This window comes from Kryptolebias marmoratus, linkage group LG23 (genome assembly GCF_001649575.2).
Source record: "Kryptolebias marmoratus isolate JLee-2015 linkage group LG23, ASM164957v2, whole genome shotgun sequence".
Taxonomy (NCBI): domain Eukaryota; kingdom Metazoa; phylum Chordata; class Actinopteri; order Cyprinodontiformes; family Rivulidae; genus Kryptolebias; species Kryptolebias marmoratus.
The window spans coordinates 14165986-14184049 of NC_051452.1; the positions used below are offsets into that span (position 1 = coordinate 14165986).

General features: G+C 36.9%; 3 protein-coding genes across 15 annotated transcripts in view; 2 read left to right on the forward strand and 1 right to left on the reverse strand.

The window, feature by feature from the left end:
- LOC108242155 (NACHT, LRR and PYD domains-containing protein 12-like) overlaps positions 1-18064 on the reverse strand; it is a 608460-nt gene that overhangs the window by 306487 nt on the left and 283909 nt on the right. The window lies entirely within an intron of this gene.
- LOC108249966 (NACHT, LRR and PYD domains-containing protein 12-like) overlaps positions 1-18064 on the forward strand; it is a 417931-nt gene that overhangs the window by 84602 nt on the left and 315265 nt on the right. The window lies entirely within an intron of this gene.
- LOC108249965 (NACHT, LRR and PYD domains-containing protein 12-like) overlaps positions 1-18064 on the forward strand; it is a 179642-nt gene that overhangs the window by 3426 nt on the left and 158152 nt on the right. The window contains exons 4-6 of the mRNA XM_037973810.1: positions 2444-4214; positions 11582-11755; positions 12227-12400. Coding sequence (XP_037829738.1) covers positions 2444-4214; positions 11582-11755; positions 12227-12400 — 2119 coding nt within the window. The remainder of the gene's footprint in view (positions 1-2443; positions 4215-11581; positions 11756-12226; positions 12401-18064) is intronic.

Below are 18064 nucleotides of genomic sequence, written 5' to 3' on the forward strand. Positions count from 1 at the left end.
GCGCTGTGGAGCAGTTTGGCCACGCCCACTTTCGATTACATTAGAATCACGCGATTTCACACGGGGGACAACTTTCCGTGAAGTTTGGTGAGTTTTTGAGTATGTTAAAGCCCTCAAATTTGCGATCTCGGAGGGAAAAGAATAAGAATAATAAGAATAAGAATTCCACGAAATACAATAGGCCTTCGCAGCGCTGTCGCTGCTCGGGCCTAATTTTGGTATTATGACCAAATAAGCACGAATCTAGGAAAGACTTTAGTTTACATAAACAGAAATAACTTGATATAAGCCAAATTGTAGGAGAGCAAATTAAAGTTGCTCAGACCAGCATAAGAACAAAATAATAATTTCCAGTTCATATGCATTTATCACCCAGCTTATGTCATGAAGCAATGTTTCTAGTTTGAGATGCAGAATTAAAGTGGGTTCTTCCTCCCCTTTTGGAAATGGAGCTCAAATAAGGCTGAAGGTCATCAAAGGAGTAGAGATTTGTGAAACCACAGGTATTTGTGTAGCTAACACTGGGTAACACACACAGGTGGTGCTGACAGTTGAGTTAAAAATTCAAGATGAATGGAATGCAGGACCAGCACCTTTCTTGGTGTTAAACTGCTCTTACTGCTGAAAGGAATGATTCTTTTGTCTTTACAAAATTAGGAAACCCTATCTACTTCTAGTAAAACAGTTTTAAGTCTGTTTTTCACTGCTCCAAGCTGTTAGAAAAAGTTTAAGACAAATTTAAAAAGTGATGTTTCATGAAAGCTAAAACAAAACTGAAAAAGAGAACTACATTGACTTAAGACTTAATACTCAACAATCACTAACACTCATGGTGACACACTAAACAGTTTTTATAGTAAACATGTGATCAACCTGTGATAGAGCTGCGCTGACTTTTTGTATCTCACGTTCAAGATGTGTTTCTGCCAAACATTCTACAAAACAGCTTAGTAACACAAAAATCAGATGTATTTATGCTTCCTGTTTTAGTGAATAACTAAATCAATTTCCCTCAGAGTCACATAGGACTGCATTGATCTATATAATATCATCAGATAACAACCATTGCGTAGTTCTTAATCAGGCAGGGCAACTTGTTTGTCCTGACAGTAACACTTCAGGTTGGTTAAAAATGTCATTCCACTATCACTTCAACATTTTCATTCTGAGACAAAATTTACTTGAAGTAAAAAATACTTCTAATCATTGAACTTTCAAAGCAAACACAACAGTCTCCAAAAACACGTTTCAAAGTGATCAATATTCTTTAATCATAAATATAAAAACAGATAGTATTTGTTCATTATAGTCTGAACATGAAAGCTTGTCAGTTCAGAGTCTTTGCGTGTGTTGGTTTTTGACTGTATCCATCCATCCATCCATCCATCCATCCATCCATCCATCCATCCATCCATCCATACATCCATACATCCATACATCCATACATCCATACATCTTCTACTGCTTAGTCATGATCAGAGATGATATATAATCCCTCCAGCAAATTCTGGGTTTGCCCAGAGGTCTCTTCTGTGTGACTGTGTATCTGTGCTCAAAAGTGCAAGATATGTGAGTAATTCGGCCACAGTGAGTGTGAGTTCAAGTACCTCAGAGTTGTGTTCATGGGTGATGGTAGGATAAAATGGGAGATGGACTGACAGATTGGGGCCTCATCAACAGTAATAAGGGCATTGTTCCAGTCTGCCATGGTGAAGAAAGAGTTTAGTCAAAATGCAAAGCTCTCAATTTAATGGTTCATCTGCTTTCTAACTCTCCCCTTTGGTCATGAGGAGTGGATCCTGACCAAAAGAACGAGATTCCAGATACATCACAATGAAATGCGCTTCTTGTGACGGTCGTCAACAGAATATTTTAACCTTACAGATAAGGTTTGGAAGTCTGTCATTTAGAGGGAAACAGAGTTGCTGCTACTTTGGATCAAAAGGAGTCAGTTGAGGTGGTTTGGGCATCTGATTAGGATGCCTTCCAGGTGCCTCCTTTTGGACATTTTCCAAGCATGTCCACTGGGAGGAGATCTAAGGGTAGACCCATATCTCTCTGGAGGGATTATGTGTCCTCTCTGGCCTGGAAAACATTTAGATCCCCCAGGAGGAGCTGGAGAGTGTTGCTATGGAGAAGGAAGTATAGGATTAAGTGCTGGACTTACTGCCTCTGCAACACAACCATGGTTAAACTGTAGAAGATGGATGGAAACTGGAATAATGGAATACTTTTTCCATTAGAAGCAAAGGTCACAGTGGCCATTTTAAATGACAGTTATGGCATCTTAAACATGTTTCCCAGACTCAGTGGTAGTTTATCTCTCCATTGAACCAGTTACTGATGTTTCAGGAGCTCAAAACAGATCATTTAGTCCATATGGTTAAGATTATAGCGTTTCATTAATAACCTTAACCCTTGTGTTTCTTTAATTATTTCACAGCACTTTACCAACGTAAACTTAAATCTTGTCTGAAGAAGAAGTTCCAGTGTGTGTTTGAGGGGATTGCTAAAGCAGGACACCCAACCCTTCTAAATCAGATCTACACAGAGCTCTACATCACAGAGAGAGGTACTGGAGAGGTCAATGATGAACACGAGGTCAGACAGATTGAAACAGCATCTAGGAAACCATACAGACCAGAAGCAACAATCAGACAAGAAAACATCCTGAAACTTCCACCTGGAAGACATGAACCATTCAGAACAGTGATGACAAAGGGAGTGGCTGGCATTGGGAAAACAGTCTTAACACAGAAGTTCACTCTGGACTGGGCTGAAGACAAAGCCAACCAGGACATCCACTTCATATTTCCATTCACTTTCAGAGAGCTGAATGTGCTGAAAGAGAAAAAGTTCAGCTTAGTGGAACTTGTTCATCACTCCTTTACTAAAACAAAAAAAATGCACAGCTTTGAAGAGTTCCAGCTTGTGTTCATCTTTGATGGTCTGGATGAGTGTCGACTTCCTCTGGACTTCCACAACAATCAGATCCTGACTGATGTTACAGAGTCCACCTCAGTGGATGTGCTGCTGACAAACCTCATCAGGGGGAACCTGCTTCCCTCTGCTCGCCTCTGGATAACCACACGACCTGCAGCAGCCAATCAGATACTTGCTGAGTGTGTTGGCATGGTGACAGAGGTCAGAGGGTTCACTGCCCCACAGAAGGAGGAGTACTTCAGGAAGAGATTCAGAGATGAGGAGCAGGCCAACAGGATCATCTTTCACATCAAGACATCACGAATGCTCCACATTATGTGCTATATCCCAGTCTTCTGCTGGATCACTGCTACAGTTCTGGAGGATGTGTTGAAAACCAGAGAAGGAGGGGAGCTGCCCAACACTGTGACTGAGATGTACATCCACTTCCTGGTGGTTCAGACCAAAGTCATGAAGCTCAAGTATGATGGAGGAGCTGAGACAGATCCACACTGGAGTCCAGAGAGCAAGGAGATGATTGAGTCTCTGGGAAGACTGGCTTTTGAGCAGCTGCAGAAAGGAAACCTGATCTTCTATGAATCAGACCTGACAGAGTGTGGCATCAATATCAGAGCAGCCTCAGTGTACTCAGGAGTGTTCACACAGATCTTTAAAGAGGAGAGAGGGCTGTACCAGGACAAGGTGTTCTGCTTCGTCCATCTAAGTGTTCAGGAGTTTCTGGCAGCTCTTTATGTCAATCTGACCTTCATCAACTTTGGGGTCAATGTGATGGAAAAAGAACAAACATCCAAAGGGACTGAATGTTGTTATCTAAATCACTTCTATCAGAGTGCTGTAGATAAGGCCTTACAAAGTGCAAATGGACACCTGGACTTGTTCCTTCGCTTCCTCCTGGGTCTTTCACTGCAGACCAATCAGACTCTCCTTCGAGGCCTGCTGACACAGAAAGGAAGTAGCTCACAGACCAATCAGGAAACCATTAAGTATGTCAAGGAGAAGATCAGTGAGAATCTATCTGCAGAGAAAAGCATCAATCTGTTCCACTGTCTGATTGAGCTGAATTATAGGATCACCTCCTCTAGAGAACAACAGTCTCTGAGTTCAGAAAATCTTTCCACAGATAAACTGTCACCTGCTCAGTGGTCAGCTCTGGCCTTAATTTTTCTGTCATCAGGAAACATTCTGGATGTGTTTGAGATGCAGAAATATTGTACTACCAAAGAGGCTGTTCTGAGGCTGCTGCCAGTGTTGAAAGCTTCAAAAAAAGCTCAGTAAGTACAGATACTGTAAAAATGTTCTAATTAAGCGATGTATATTTTAAACCATGTAATGAAATATGCAGTGCAGTGTAAAAGATTAAAATAAGGATGTTCACATGAACTGCTAAATAATTTAAACACTGTAACTGTTTGAAGATGGCAGGAATATGTTTTAAAATGGGTTAATTAAGACCATGTTTGAGAAATAAAAAGCCTCCAAATGGACCCACTTTACTGTTACTGATATGAAACATCTTCAAACTTCAAAATTATATAGCAATTCCAGAATCAGATTAACATTACACAGTTGTTTTGGCAGCAATAATCAGGAAATTCCTAATGGATGAGACCCCTAGAAGTTCTGGAAATGCTGCATCTCATTGCTGCTGGTGCTCTTTACTAGAATATCACCAGAGATTTTCATATGATTAACCAATACCATGTAATGCAAAACTGACCGTGGTTTAAAGGCTTATAAATTAGTGTTTTCTAAAACTGCAATAAATTTATTGTGTCAGAATTGAGTGAGGCAAACCCAATATGCAGACTCATTTAGAAATAAAAAAAAAACTAATTTATTAAGAAAAAGAAAACAAAAGTCTGACGTGGCAGCAAAGCAAATTAAGAAAAACTAAAACAAACAAGGAGCTTGACCGTTACATGAAAAATACAAAAGCATGGACATCTGGGCAGAGTGCATGAACCAGCAAGGAATTAATTAAAAACGACCGGTTTTAAAGAACTGAGGGTGAGTAGGAAATGAGTTACAGCTGGGGAGATGACGAGGAAAAGGTGAGGTGGGCGTGGCAGAAAGACCAGAGAATCACTTAACATAGGGCAGGTGACTAGTGACACAAGAAACACAGAAAGCAAATCTACACAAGAACTTAACTAAAAACAGGAGAAACAAGAAATAAAACAGAACTAGAACTGCAAGCAGTTATCAACGGGTTCCAAGCCTCCACGCTCCGCCCCTATCCGCGCGCTCTGATCCCGATGTCCCGCCGGCGTGGCTTCGCTGCCTCTCTAAGCAAGCGGACCGGGTCTATAGTCGTCAGGACGATGCGTACTCAAAGACGCTCCATAAGACGCAACGGTATAATTTCCTAAGAAAGCTCAGGAAGAAAAACCTAACTACCATTTGATACCACACAGAGCCAAAGAAATAAATTCATATAAAATCCATTATTCATTCAAAAAATACTAAAATATTGTCAGATGATCAAGTCGCCATCTGTAGTAATGTGTAATTATCTCCAAGTCTCTAGAGGAAATGCTTTTTCAATTGGAAATTGTTCAATGCGATTTTATGACACACTTGGTCATGTAATTAAGTTCATAAAAAATCAGCAGTACATAAGGAAATTACCAAAATATTCTCAGATGATCAAGTCTGTAATAATATGCATTTACCTCCATATCCCTAGTTTCAATGCTGTTTCAGTAAAAAAAAAAATTAACTGTAATTGTATGACACAACGAGCCAGATAAATATTCATAAAAAATTTGTAACTCTTTCAAAAATTACCAAAATATTTTCTAATGACCATGGCTACATGTGGAATATTATTCTTTTATTTATATCCTCCTGGATCAAACACATTTTTATGAGAAATTGATAACTTCATTTTCATGATGTCCAGCTAATACACAAAAAATCATAAAACATTTTATGATAAAATTTCACAAATATTCTCAAATCCCCATGTGTATATGTGGAATAATGTTTGCACTTTGGGAAATCTCCACACTGAACGGCTTTTGCACAATAAATTTTTACTCTTCATCATAGCAATGCTAGTCATACGAAAATATATTCAGAAATTTGTTAAAAATCAATAATGCCTCAAAAAAATCCCAAAAAATTCACAGATGACCATTATCATGTTCTTTTGTGCCCAATTTTTTTAATCCACCATAGTCTAAAGCTTTTTTCAAAATAAAATAAAAACCAGCTGTGTCAGTTAGCATTTACAAGTTTTCATTTATTAACCACAAGGGGGCGCTCAAAATTGAACAATATTTCTTGTGCTTAGTACTTAGGCTAGATCTGAGCAGAGTACCAAATTTCAACTTGCTTGGCCAAACAGAGTCTGAGTTGCTACTGCTAGCCTGAGTTCCGAACTTTGTAAATAGTAACAACATGCTTGAATATAGATCTGAAAATTTTGATCAGCACTTTAAGGGGTAATGAAAGGAACATATCGTGTATGTCTTAACCCTCTAAATTCAACAAGTGATTTTTTGTGAATTTTTCAAAATTTTAAAGGCTACTTTAAAATGAGTAGTTGACTTCAGTATTTCTTTAAGTCTGGCTACAGCCTTAAAGGTCTTGAGTCACGATGTCATTTAATTTCGCTTTTCTCTGAAGAACAGACAATTTAGCCTGGCCTGATTGTAAATCCACCTTAACTTTTCCTGGCCTATGTCCAGCCACTCGGGTCTGCTCCACTGCGACAGGTTCAGGGACAGTGTCATACCCCAAGCCGCTCAGAAACAAGTCTCTTACTGTGCACATCAAACTCTCCTCTTCTTCATGTGGCAACCCCCTTATCACAAGCGAACCGTCTTCTTCAAATGGCTTCCTCTGGATGACTTTTCCAACCATTTTTTTCTCAATTGCTTCCATCCTAGAGCTCATAATACCAACTTCCAGATCCAAATTATACCGCAGCTCTTTTGCAGTTTTTTCAACTCCTTCTTTAGAGCATCTTGAGTTTCCAAAATGAGCTTTTCCAACATCTCCTGTAAACTGTCAAATTTACAGCTCATTCATGATTCCACTGAACTTTGCAATTGATCTATTTTTGCATTAAGCAGCTTCAGCTCATTCATTATAGAGGGGTTGCAGGTGTTATCAGTGTCAGGATCTTTTTGTTTCCAAAGCCTAAGATTGTCCGCCAAGCTGATGGAAAATTTAGAAAAGTTTTGCGACCAAATGTAAGACTAAGGTAACTTAACCAAGAATTTCCTTGAACAAGAAATTTACAGCTCTATATGGAAGCTTTAGCTTAGAAACGCTCACGCGGCCATCTTGAACTCTCGTATATGGGTATTCTACCAGCAACATGTTAATTAGGTTTGTGATTATGACAGAGCACAATTGGTGAAGCAATGATGAATGTTTCAAGAAAATTTCACTCGGAATTATGTATTTTTAATCATGAGTGGGCATCAAAATTTTTTGTAATGAGTGTCAGTTCAGAGTTGGTATGCTTGATTTGCCAAGAGACTTAATGAAAGTTTTACTATGTTTATTCAGAACTCAACAGAACAACTGTAAAACTCACCAGACATACTAGATGAAGGTATAACATCTTCTAAGTTTTCACCCAATGTACAAATTACCGTTTCATATTTCAACACTCCCACTTAATTTTTAAAATAACATTAGGACATTTCACAGTATAATATTGAAATAATAACTTTTAACTCAAAACTTGCAAGATTATCTTCTTAGTCTACATAACATGGTGTAACTCCCTCCAAGTTGAAAAACGGACACAAGGTGTTCTTGATATTTAGTGGCATTTAATTGGACACACCAACGGTGCCGAGAGAACTGTACAAACATGAAATAATACATTTCACTATAAAATACATTCTCATAAAACAGACAATAAATATGATTAAAAAGTAGTAAACATTCACAATACGTGGTTTGATTTATAAAGAAATATTGACACATCCCGTATACGTGGCTAACAAAAACTTGACCAGCTCTTCACAAATAAACATTCTACTTCCATAAAACACACAAAAAACATGAACTACATACCTCATTGTCAAACTATTCCTTTAGCTTGATGGTGATGCACTATGACAGACAGGTAAAGCTCCTTTGACATTAACTAATACAGACCATCAGATCTTTTTATTCCCATTCCTGAAAGAGTTCCAGCTTTACCATGTATAGGGCAATGGGACTTTTGAACTGCAGCACATTTTATTTTCTTGTAGAAGCTCCCACTGAGAAATGATTTCCGGACAACTTTGGAACATACAGCATGGCATACAGAGTGGCAGGTTTTACATCACTGACTATGAAGGTCATGTTCATTTTAACATTGCCAAATCTTCAGGTGTAAACTACCCTGCCATCATCCCACTTCACATACTGTGGTTTTGAGAACTGCTGGCAGTCCTGAGAATTTTTTTTTTTACATGTGTTTTGATGCTCCACAACCAACGACTCGACTTGTTTCGGCCCTTCAATTGGATTTGCATTTTTAGTAACAAAGGCACTCTCAAATTAGTTTTCTGCATTTTCAGAGATCACACTTTTAGCTTTGTGGTTTCGATTTACTTTTTCTGGCTTGGACAGTCACACTTTGTGTCCTTTCTCAGACTTGTAACATCTCTACAAGCTGGATCTTTCAGCTCTCACTGTCTTTGAATTATCCTGCATTTCTCTGTGAACTGGTGTTGACATGGCTGATGCACCCATGCAGCAGCACTGTAGTCGTCATTAGCACTTGCTCTTCATTTATTATTGATTGCTGAACAAACTGCAGTGAAAAAATGTCCATATTTGTTTCTAGCCCAGTGACACTTTGTAGTATAGCTTGGTGGCAAACAACCCAGGAGTGTTAAAAGTCAGTTCCTTCATTCAATTTAAATGTTCATTTAAGCTTTCCTTTTCTTTAATTTCACATCTGAAATATTATTTTTTTAGGAACAGTTTGTTTTGCAAACATATCTCCCAAAATGTACTTTTAGCATGCTCCACGCTGATAGCAAATACTTTCTGTTTAACCCAGAGCTTTTTAGCAGCTCTCTGGGCACATAACCTGCTGAAAGTTTCAGTGTTTTATCCGGAACTCACCAGAAAATTTGTGACATGGTATAACATGGCTGTGTAGCAGCTTCCCAGTTTACACCCATTGTAAAAATTACTGCTTTGTATTTCAACAAGACTGTCACTGTCTTCAAAACATATAACATCAAGAGACATTTGTCAGGCAAACATACTAACTGTGCAGGAAACTGGTCATCAGCTAAAAGAGAAAGTAAAACTCTGAGACTGTCTTCCTGCTTACTTGCCAGTCAAAATACTTTTACAAAGCAGTCTTCAATTCAAGTTTTGGTGACAGAAGTTAGTTACTGGCTGTTGTACAAGCTCTAAACCGAGCAAGCCATTCTCTGATGATGATTTCTTAATAGTCTGATTCAGACAGGTAACATACTGTGTCCTGACAATAAAGTTAGGTTTGAAAATGTCAACCTGGTTTGCTGAATTGCCAAAAAGAGCTGCCAGCTTCACATATTTTTCCATCATGCTGATTAGAACAAGAATATTAAAGATACTACTCAGCTACTCGTTTTTCTCCGAGGAATTATTGACAGATTTAAAAATGTGGAGAAATTAAGTTGATTAAATATTTAATTCACTAAAATAAAAATTCTACAGGTTATTAGTTAGTTTCCTAAAACCTTTTGAAATAAATATTTATACCTAGATTAAAATCTTATTAATGTGTAATGTTTAAAAGTGAAATACACAGAAACTGATTTAAAACATTTAAAAACACAAACATGATTTTATTTACCTGGCCTTGTTTGTTCATAAAAGAAAATCATAACAACACTAGAGAAACTGTATTTACTTTTAAAATATGTGTGAACGCTGAATAACTTTGCTGAAGAACCTAAAACTAAACTGTTAAAGCTAAAAGAAGCAAAAGACTAGCTACAAGTAACAAAATACTATCTTAACGGTAAATGCGAGAAAATGCACATACACAATAGCAAAAAGCTAGCTAAAAGATGGACAATAAATCTGCTGTCACGGCTAAATAGCAAAACTGTAGCTAGAAGCTAAAAGTATCAACAGCTGAGATAAACTCCAGCTAAAATCAGCAAAATATTTTTAAAAGTAACAAAAGGTTAGTCAAAAGCTAAATTAACAAAAAGGTAGCTAAACTCTGGCTAAAAGTAACTAAAGGTTATTAATAAAAACTAAAGTCTATTTAATGCTAAAATTGCAACAGCATAGCTAAATGTAACAAAAAGGTAACTAAAATCTAAAAGCAGCAAATTGCTAGTTAAATGTTAAAATTAGCCAAATGCTAGCCAAGCATTAAATATAGCAGAACGGTAGCTAAATGTAGCAGAAAAAAGAAAATTACCGTAGCAACAGTGTAGCTGAAAGTAAAAAGACAAAAACAAAGAAAAAAATGGTTTAAAAGTTACACAAAGAAAAAGTCCCGGCACCCATCTCCTAAATGAGCTGAATGTTTCCATATATTAATAGTTTAAACAGATGCAGGTCTTAACTTTTATCAACTTATCTGCATTCTTAACTTATAAAAAATGTCAAACACAACAGATGGAAAATTAACTGTTGACTCAAAATTAACCGTTGATGAAATTGCTGATGCCACATGCGTGTGTTGAAGTCCATAATCAATATTTCTGAATCCGTGTATCATTCATTCTTTCCATTTTCAATTGACTATCAAAAATCAAATAATGAAAAATAAACAGGTTATTGTTTTTTATTATAACAGCAAAAACAAAAAAACGCCTGGTTTTTCAAACTTCACTTTTAGGCTGAGATCGAAAACATGAAATGTAAAAACAGGCAGCAGGACAGAATTTGATTTTAATATTTCATTGGTCAGGTTTAGGTGGCCTTTTTCAGTTTTTCATTATTTGATTTTTGATTGCCAACTGAAAATGGAAAGAACAAATTTAATGTTGCACATCAGTGACTTCATCTGCGGATCAGAACTCCAAAGTTTTTTAAACTTTACCAGTTGTTAATATCATCATTGTGCTTATTATTATTATTTATTAACCCATAACTCAGTAACAAAGTAATAGTTTTGTGTGTTTTATAGGAGTGGTTTCCTATTTCCTAGACATTAATTTCAATGAACAAAGTAGCTAAATGACAGTTATAATTAAAGAGATTTGATATATAGCAACATTATTTGTGTTCCTGCATAAAAACCAGTCCCATTATTTCCAACATGTTCCACCCAGCTGATGTCCTAGAGGAAAAACTCCTCCAGTTCCTGATGTCTCATGTCAGACTCATCAGTCTTTACTGGACTCTGATAGTTTAATAAACAGGAAAGAGGACAGAGAGAGACATGACTGGAATCAAACCAAGCAGCTTTGGTTCCTGCAGAAAACAATGAAGCCAAGAATCAACAAGGAGCCTCCCCTCACCTCCCAATTACAGCAAAACAAAGCTGCAGCTACGAGAGACACTGATGAGAAATATTTCATCCGATCCAACAGAGAAGATGAACTAAACTATTGAAGTGAAGGAAAAAAGTCCAACAGGAAGAGTTTAACTGGTTTCTCTTCACATCTAAATACGAATTATGTATCCTGAAGAAATAATTTTCTTTTTTTATGTGTCCTGACAGACTCTCTAGGTGTGGACTCTCAGAGACTCACTGTGAAGTGGTGGCCTCAGCTCTGAAGTCCAACCCCTCCCATCTGTCAGAACTGGACCTGAGCTTCAATGACCTGCAGGATTCAGGAGTGAAAATTCTGTCTGCTGGACTGGAGAGTCAAAACTGTAGACTGGAGAAGCTAAAGTGATTTAAATTACAAATTGTTTTCACTAAACTTAGTTTAAATTATTTATTTGAGTTTTACCTTTTTAGTACATTGATATTTTGAATTTATATGAACACAAAACCAAAGATATTTCAATGTTTCCAAATGTCTGTGAATAAATCTGATCATGTTTCTCCAAAGTTCTAACCTGAAGTCCAAATGTCAGAGGGATGTTGTTCTCAGTTTGTGTAACTTTGGAAGAAGCAGACAGAATTGGTGTCAGACTGCTGAAGCTTCATATTAGTGTCAGCTGAACTCATGAGTGTATTTGTGTCAGGAACAGAGCGTTCACTTTCAGTGTGAACAGCTGGATTCACAGCTGGTTTTATATGATACATGACTGTTGTCATGGAGATGAATACATGTTAATGTTGAGCCGCACATGGAAACCAGAACACATCTGAAGGGATTAGAAATGATTTTATTTAACTGTTTTATTCTTTATTCAGTTTGTGTCGGTGCGGCTTGTCAGAGATCAGCTGTTCTTCTCTGGGCTCAGCTCTGAAGTCCAACCCCTCCCATCTGAGACATCTGGACCTGAGTCAGAACAACCTGCAGGATTCAGGAGTGAAGCAGCTGTGTGGTTTTCTGGAGAGTCCACAATGTCGACTGGAGACTCTGAGGTCTGACATGTGTATTGCTCACCTGTATGTGTGTGAGGTGGGTTGGGGGTTGTCTATACTGTTAGTAAACTATCTCATGAATCACTCAAAACACCTTAATGAAACTCTCAGAAGGTAATTAGTAGTTTGACATCAATAAACGGTTAGCTGTTTGGGTCAGCTTGATTAAAGATGGCCACCACAGCGAATCATAATTGCCTAACCTATAACTCTGTAAATGTTATATATGTTGACTTAAAATTTGGTGTAGTAGTACTTGGATATCTTCTCTTACAATTTATCTGAGAACTACACATTGTACAACATCTTTGCTTAGAACTTTGACAATAACTGTGAAGTTTAATCCTGTTTATCTGATAACAAATAATCCCATGAACCACTGAATAGATTTCAGTGAATAGTAAATCATTCTACAATGAAAAAAGGAACAAAAACACAGTTTGTGATTTATGAAATCTGTGTTAGTAAAAGTTAAAAAAAGAGGATTTCAATGCTCACATCTGATAGGAAGACTGTTCTGAAGAGGGTCCAATGTCTGTCTGATCCAGATTCCAGTCTAAGTGTTGGTCTTGAAATGTGTCAAAGTAGTAAAAATAGTCTTTCTCCCACCCAAACACCAACACCCTCCTCCAGAAAAACTACCTTATTAAAGGCCCAGCATTCCTTAAAGGAATGCATATCACCCACCACTTTTCATGTCAGAATTTTAAAGTAAGATCATCTTCTGATGAGAAAAGATGGAGTTGTAACTGTTTTAGTCAAACATAGTAAATGATGTTGTGCGTGATCTCATATGAAATCTAACGTGATCTGTTAGCGGTCAGAGTATGTGTTGTGAATGACTGTCAGCTACTACCACACCAAATTCAGCTCAATATCTGTAAACCTGACTGAGTTATAGCTGTTTTTGTGTTGAGTAAGGTAGATTAGCTGTGACAACCATTCTGAACTGGGAGGACTAGAGATGTTAATGAGTTGTAGGTGTACATCCAGTGATTAATTTCTGAGAGTTTTGTTAAAATCTTGAGATATTTTGCTAACAGACAGACAGAGTGGACTCTAACAGTGAATGCCAAAGTTTTAAGCAAATATGTATCACAATGTGTTGAGGATGACTCTCAGCTAATACTAACATCACTTATTCACTCCATTTGTGTAAAACTGGCTGAGTTAAAGTCCTTTTTGTGGTTTCTAAGGTCAGTTTGCTGTGGCGGCCATCTTGAATTGGGTTGCATCTAAAAGATGATCAGTTGTAGATATACATAAAATTATTGTTTTCTGAAAGTTTCAGTAACATACATCTGGTATTTTGCTAATGCTAAAGATAAAAAAATGCAATCATAGATAGGAGCAAAAATGTTACTGCCTTTTCTGAAGGCAATAACAAAATATAAAACATCAACAAGAAATAAGTCAACAATCTAAGTGTTGTAGTTTTTGAACAGATGCAAACAAAAACCAAAAATAACTATTTATTTATTTGCATTTTCTCTAAAAAGAATAAAGATTTCACAGATCACAACCTGTGTTAAAGGTTTTAGTGGAGGATAGGGTTAGTCCAAGCTTGAACTGGACCTGACCTGAGCTGGTCTAAATGCCAAAATATTTGTCTCTTTTTAACTTCTAGAAATAAAATATAGAATTCATAAATCACAAAATGTGTTTTAATGTATTTATCTTCAATGTTGAATACTTTAGATCAAGTTTGACTTTGAGCCAGAGTGTATCAAAGGTCCAAATCTCATAGTTTGTGTGAAACAGCCCTTTACTTGACTGGTGGAATCAAAAACTAACTTCAGTTGCTCCTGTGACAAGACTAACTTTTTCTGCCATCCTATCATCTCCTCTGTGAAAGATTTTTTGATCGTTTCAGGAAAATTATGGATTTGCTCTGTAATTATTAATCACAGCAGCCACTGGATGTCTCTAAACAGAGCTTTTCTCCAACACTGATACGGTTATTTTATTGTAGTTATGGATTTTTGTACCCTTTTTTTGGCTGATGACATCCTGTGTCTGTGAGAGTTATGCTTGTGTGATGTGTGTTGATGCATATGTGTTTATGTTTATGTTTGTAGTTACCAAAATATCTCATGAATCACTGAACAGATTTCCTCATTAAAAATAATCAGAGGATGTACATCTACAACTGATTAAATCTTGGAGTCACCTGATTCAAGATGGCTGCCACGCTAATCTGATTTTGGCCAGGGCTGCCATGATTATTCAACATAGTCAACCTCATCCATTAAGAAAAGTTCATCTATGTCATTATTTTAGTCAGTACATAATTGTTTGACTTTATATTTTAATTACTGAAATAAGAGCAGTTTTTCTCCATACTGCTAGTCTGCACTGCATACATCAGACAAGTACCAGTTGGATCCACTGGAGCTCCAGATCACACAAAATGTGATTTCTATATATAATCATCTCCAACTCCATCATTTCTCCTCATAAGATGATCTTAGACTAAAACTCTGACATGAAAGGCGGCGGGCGATGTGCATTCCTTCAAGGAATGCTGGGCCTTTCTTTAGTTCTGTGCTGAGATGAATCTGATGTGAAAGTTGTGGTGACACTAAAGTGCTGACATAAGGCTGATATTATACTGATCCACACTGAGGAGCTTCAGGAGAAACTCTGCTTTCTTCTTCTGGGCTTTAATTCAACATCAAATATTAAACATTGGCTCATTTACTTGGAAACTCTGACACACTTGATTTTCACCTCATAGTTAAAATCATGACTTTCACAATAAAAGCAGAGCTGAAACTAACAGTTATTCTTTATTATTACGGAGATCAGAGTCTTTAAAAGTCTTGTTTTGTTTTCTAAACTTACATGTTTTATCCTTTATTCAGATTGTTGAGATGCAGTTTGTCAGAGATCGGCTGTTCTTCTCTGATCTCTGCTCTGAAATTTAACCCCTCCCATCTGAGAGACCTGGACCTGACTCAGAACAACCTGCAGGATTCAGGAGTGAAGCAGCTGTGTGGTGTTCTGGAGAGTCCACAATGTAGACTGGAGACTCTGAGGTCAGACATGTTTATCACCTGCCACTGAAGGCAAAGCAATATTGTTTTTTGTGTGAGTTTGTGTATTTGTTTGTCTTTTACAAATCACCAAATGAAATTAATTGGAACTTTCAGGAAATAATCACTGGTTGTACAACTGCAACTGTTTAACTTGTGGATTCAACCTGTTTCCAGATTGTTGCCACAGCAAAACAATCTTAGGAAACACAGAAAGTCCTATAACTCAGTCAGTCTTACAGGGATTAAGAAAAAACCTTTGTTTTGGTAGTAATTGAGACTAATGCCTGAATTTATTACAAGTGCTGATTAATGCTGATTAACACAGCATCTGTGTTTTAAAAAAATTGCCTTGTACTATTGGATTTTTTTTTTGAGAGAGAGAGAAAGAAAGAAAAATTATTACATAAATCTAGAATTTTTGGTTATCAGTTTAGAAATTCAATTATCCTATAGCATGAGTTCATCACTTCAGATTAAAATCATAATTATATCAAAACACACACACACACCACTGAATAATTGTTTTGCACTTTTTATGTGATGTTTATTGAACAAACAAATATAGTACAATTTATGGCAGGTTAAGAAGAATATTGAATATTTTAATTTGGTACCAAAATATTGAATGAGGGGATGAATTGGCATAAAGGTTGGACTGAAAGAGTACAAACTGTCTGTACTGTGCAAGGTCTTGGAGACCTTGGTCAGTGAACAACTGAAGGACTTTTTAATATTAAATGATATTCTATGAGATTCTCAGTCTGGTTTTAGGAAAATACATAGTACCACTACATCAGCGCTAAAAGTGGTTAATGATTTTATAGATTTTTTTTTGGATAATAAGCAACACTTTGCAGCCGTTTTTATCGATTTCTCCAAAGCATTTGACTCAGTCGATCATGAGGTTTTATTACAGAGGCTTCACACTATTGGTTTGTCTGAACAATCGCTTCTTTGGTTTAACAACTGTCTGACCAACAGATCTCAGTGTGTTCAAGTAGCTTCCTCTTCTCTCCATATACTAAATGGGCTCTATGTTGGGGCCGCTTTTGTTTATTATATACATGAACAGTCTTACTCTAAATGTGTCTCATGCAAAATTTCATTTTTATGCTGATGATACTGTTTCATATTGTTCAGGTTTTTAACCTAACAGTGCTTTTAATCAGCTACAGTCAGCTTTTAATGTTTTAAGACAAATCTTTGTCACCTTAAGCTTGTTTTAAACGCTGATAAATCGAAAGTGATGCTGTTTAACAATATGGAAGGTAAGGATCTTCCAGTCATTAGTACAGCTGAAGGTCTGAAAATTGAAAAAAGTATCACAGTACAAATATTTAGGATTGTAGTAGATGATTATTTGCCTTTTACTTTCCACATTCAACAGCTGGTGAAGAAGCTGAAATTAAGATTGGGATTTTATTTCAGGATCAGATCATGTTTATCTTTTCAGGCTAGAAAGCATCTGGTTGATGCTACTTTTATGTCTGTACTGGCCTATGGTCATATTTTATACATGCATGCTCCTTTTAAATGTCTTTATTTGCTGGACACTGTTTATCATGGTGTTTTAAGGTTTTATTACCGATTTAAAAGGTTTTACACATTATTGCACATTACACAACCAGGATGGATGGACATCCTTGGCCACTTGTAGACTCCGCCATTGGCATATTTTTATTTATAAGGCCATACTAGGACTTCTTCCTTCATATTTGTTGGCCTTTATAAAGAGAAAGTCCACTGGTGGATATTCTCTTTGTTAGGAGAAAGTATTTTTACTTTTGGTGCCTAAAATCCGAACTGAACTTGGAAAGAAATTGGAACCAGTTGCAGAAATACATGAACCTAAAGGAGCTGTTGTCACTAAATGGTTTTAATTGATTCTTACTGAATCATATGTCTGTAAATCTTTTCATTGAGGAATCTTATAATTATTTTATCTATTTCAATGTTAAATTTTTTGTTTATGTTGTGAATGTTTTGTAACCTGTGTGTGCTGCTGCCAGTCTTGGCCAGGATTCTCCTGTAAAAAAGATTTTTAATCTCAATAGGATTTTTTTTCCTGGTGAAATAAAGGTAAAAAAGAAAGAAAGAAAAGTCTAATTAAAGTCTAAATTAAAGCAAAGAAGTTAAAAATGTGAGGCAAATGGGGTTTGAAAAAGTAACTTTAGGTAATGAAAGTGACGATTATTACTATGGATTTGACCACCTGAGTGAGATATTAATGACTTAGAGACCGAAACTCATAGCTTTCACCAAAAGTAAACCAGCAGAAGGTTCAGGATTTTTCCTACCAAGAGGCACCTTGATTAGCTGCTACTTTCGGTACCAGATGGTAGTTTGGGCAGGTTGGTGAAAAGGCCCACAAGATCTCATCTCCAGGACCCCTTTCAGTTAGCGGGAGCTGAGCAGAACCTTTGGGCCAGTTCCAGGCTGGTCCAGCAGGCAGCTGCTCAGTAGGCTGGTGAACGACCCTCAGGAGGATGTTTGAGGCTGAGGTTTAGGTTGAAGCTGGAGTGAGGAGTTTGAATCCCACAAAGACGACACAGTGGAGTTTAACCAAAGCTCTGACTGTTTTCCTTATTTCACTATTTTCCCTAAATTAACACCAGGTAGGTAGGTA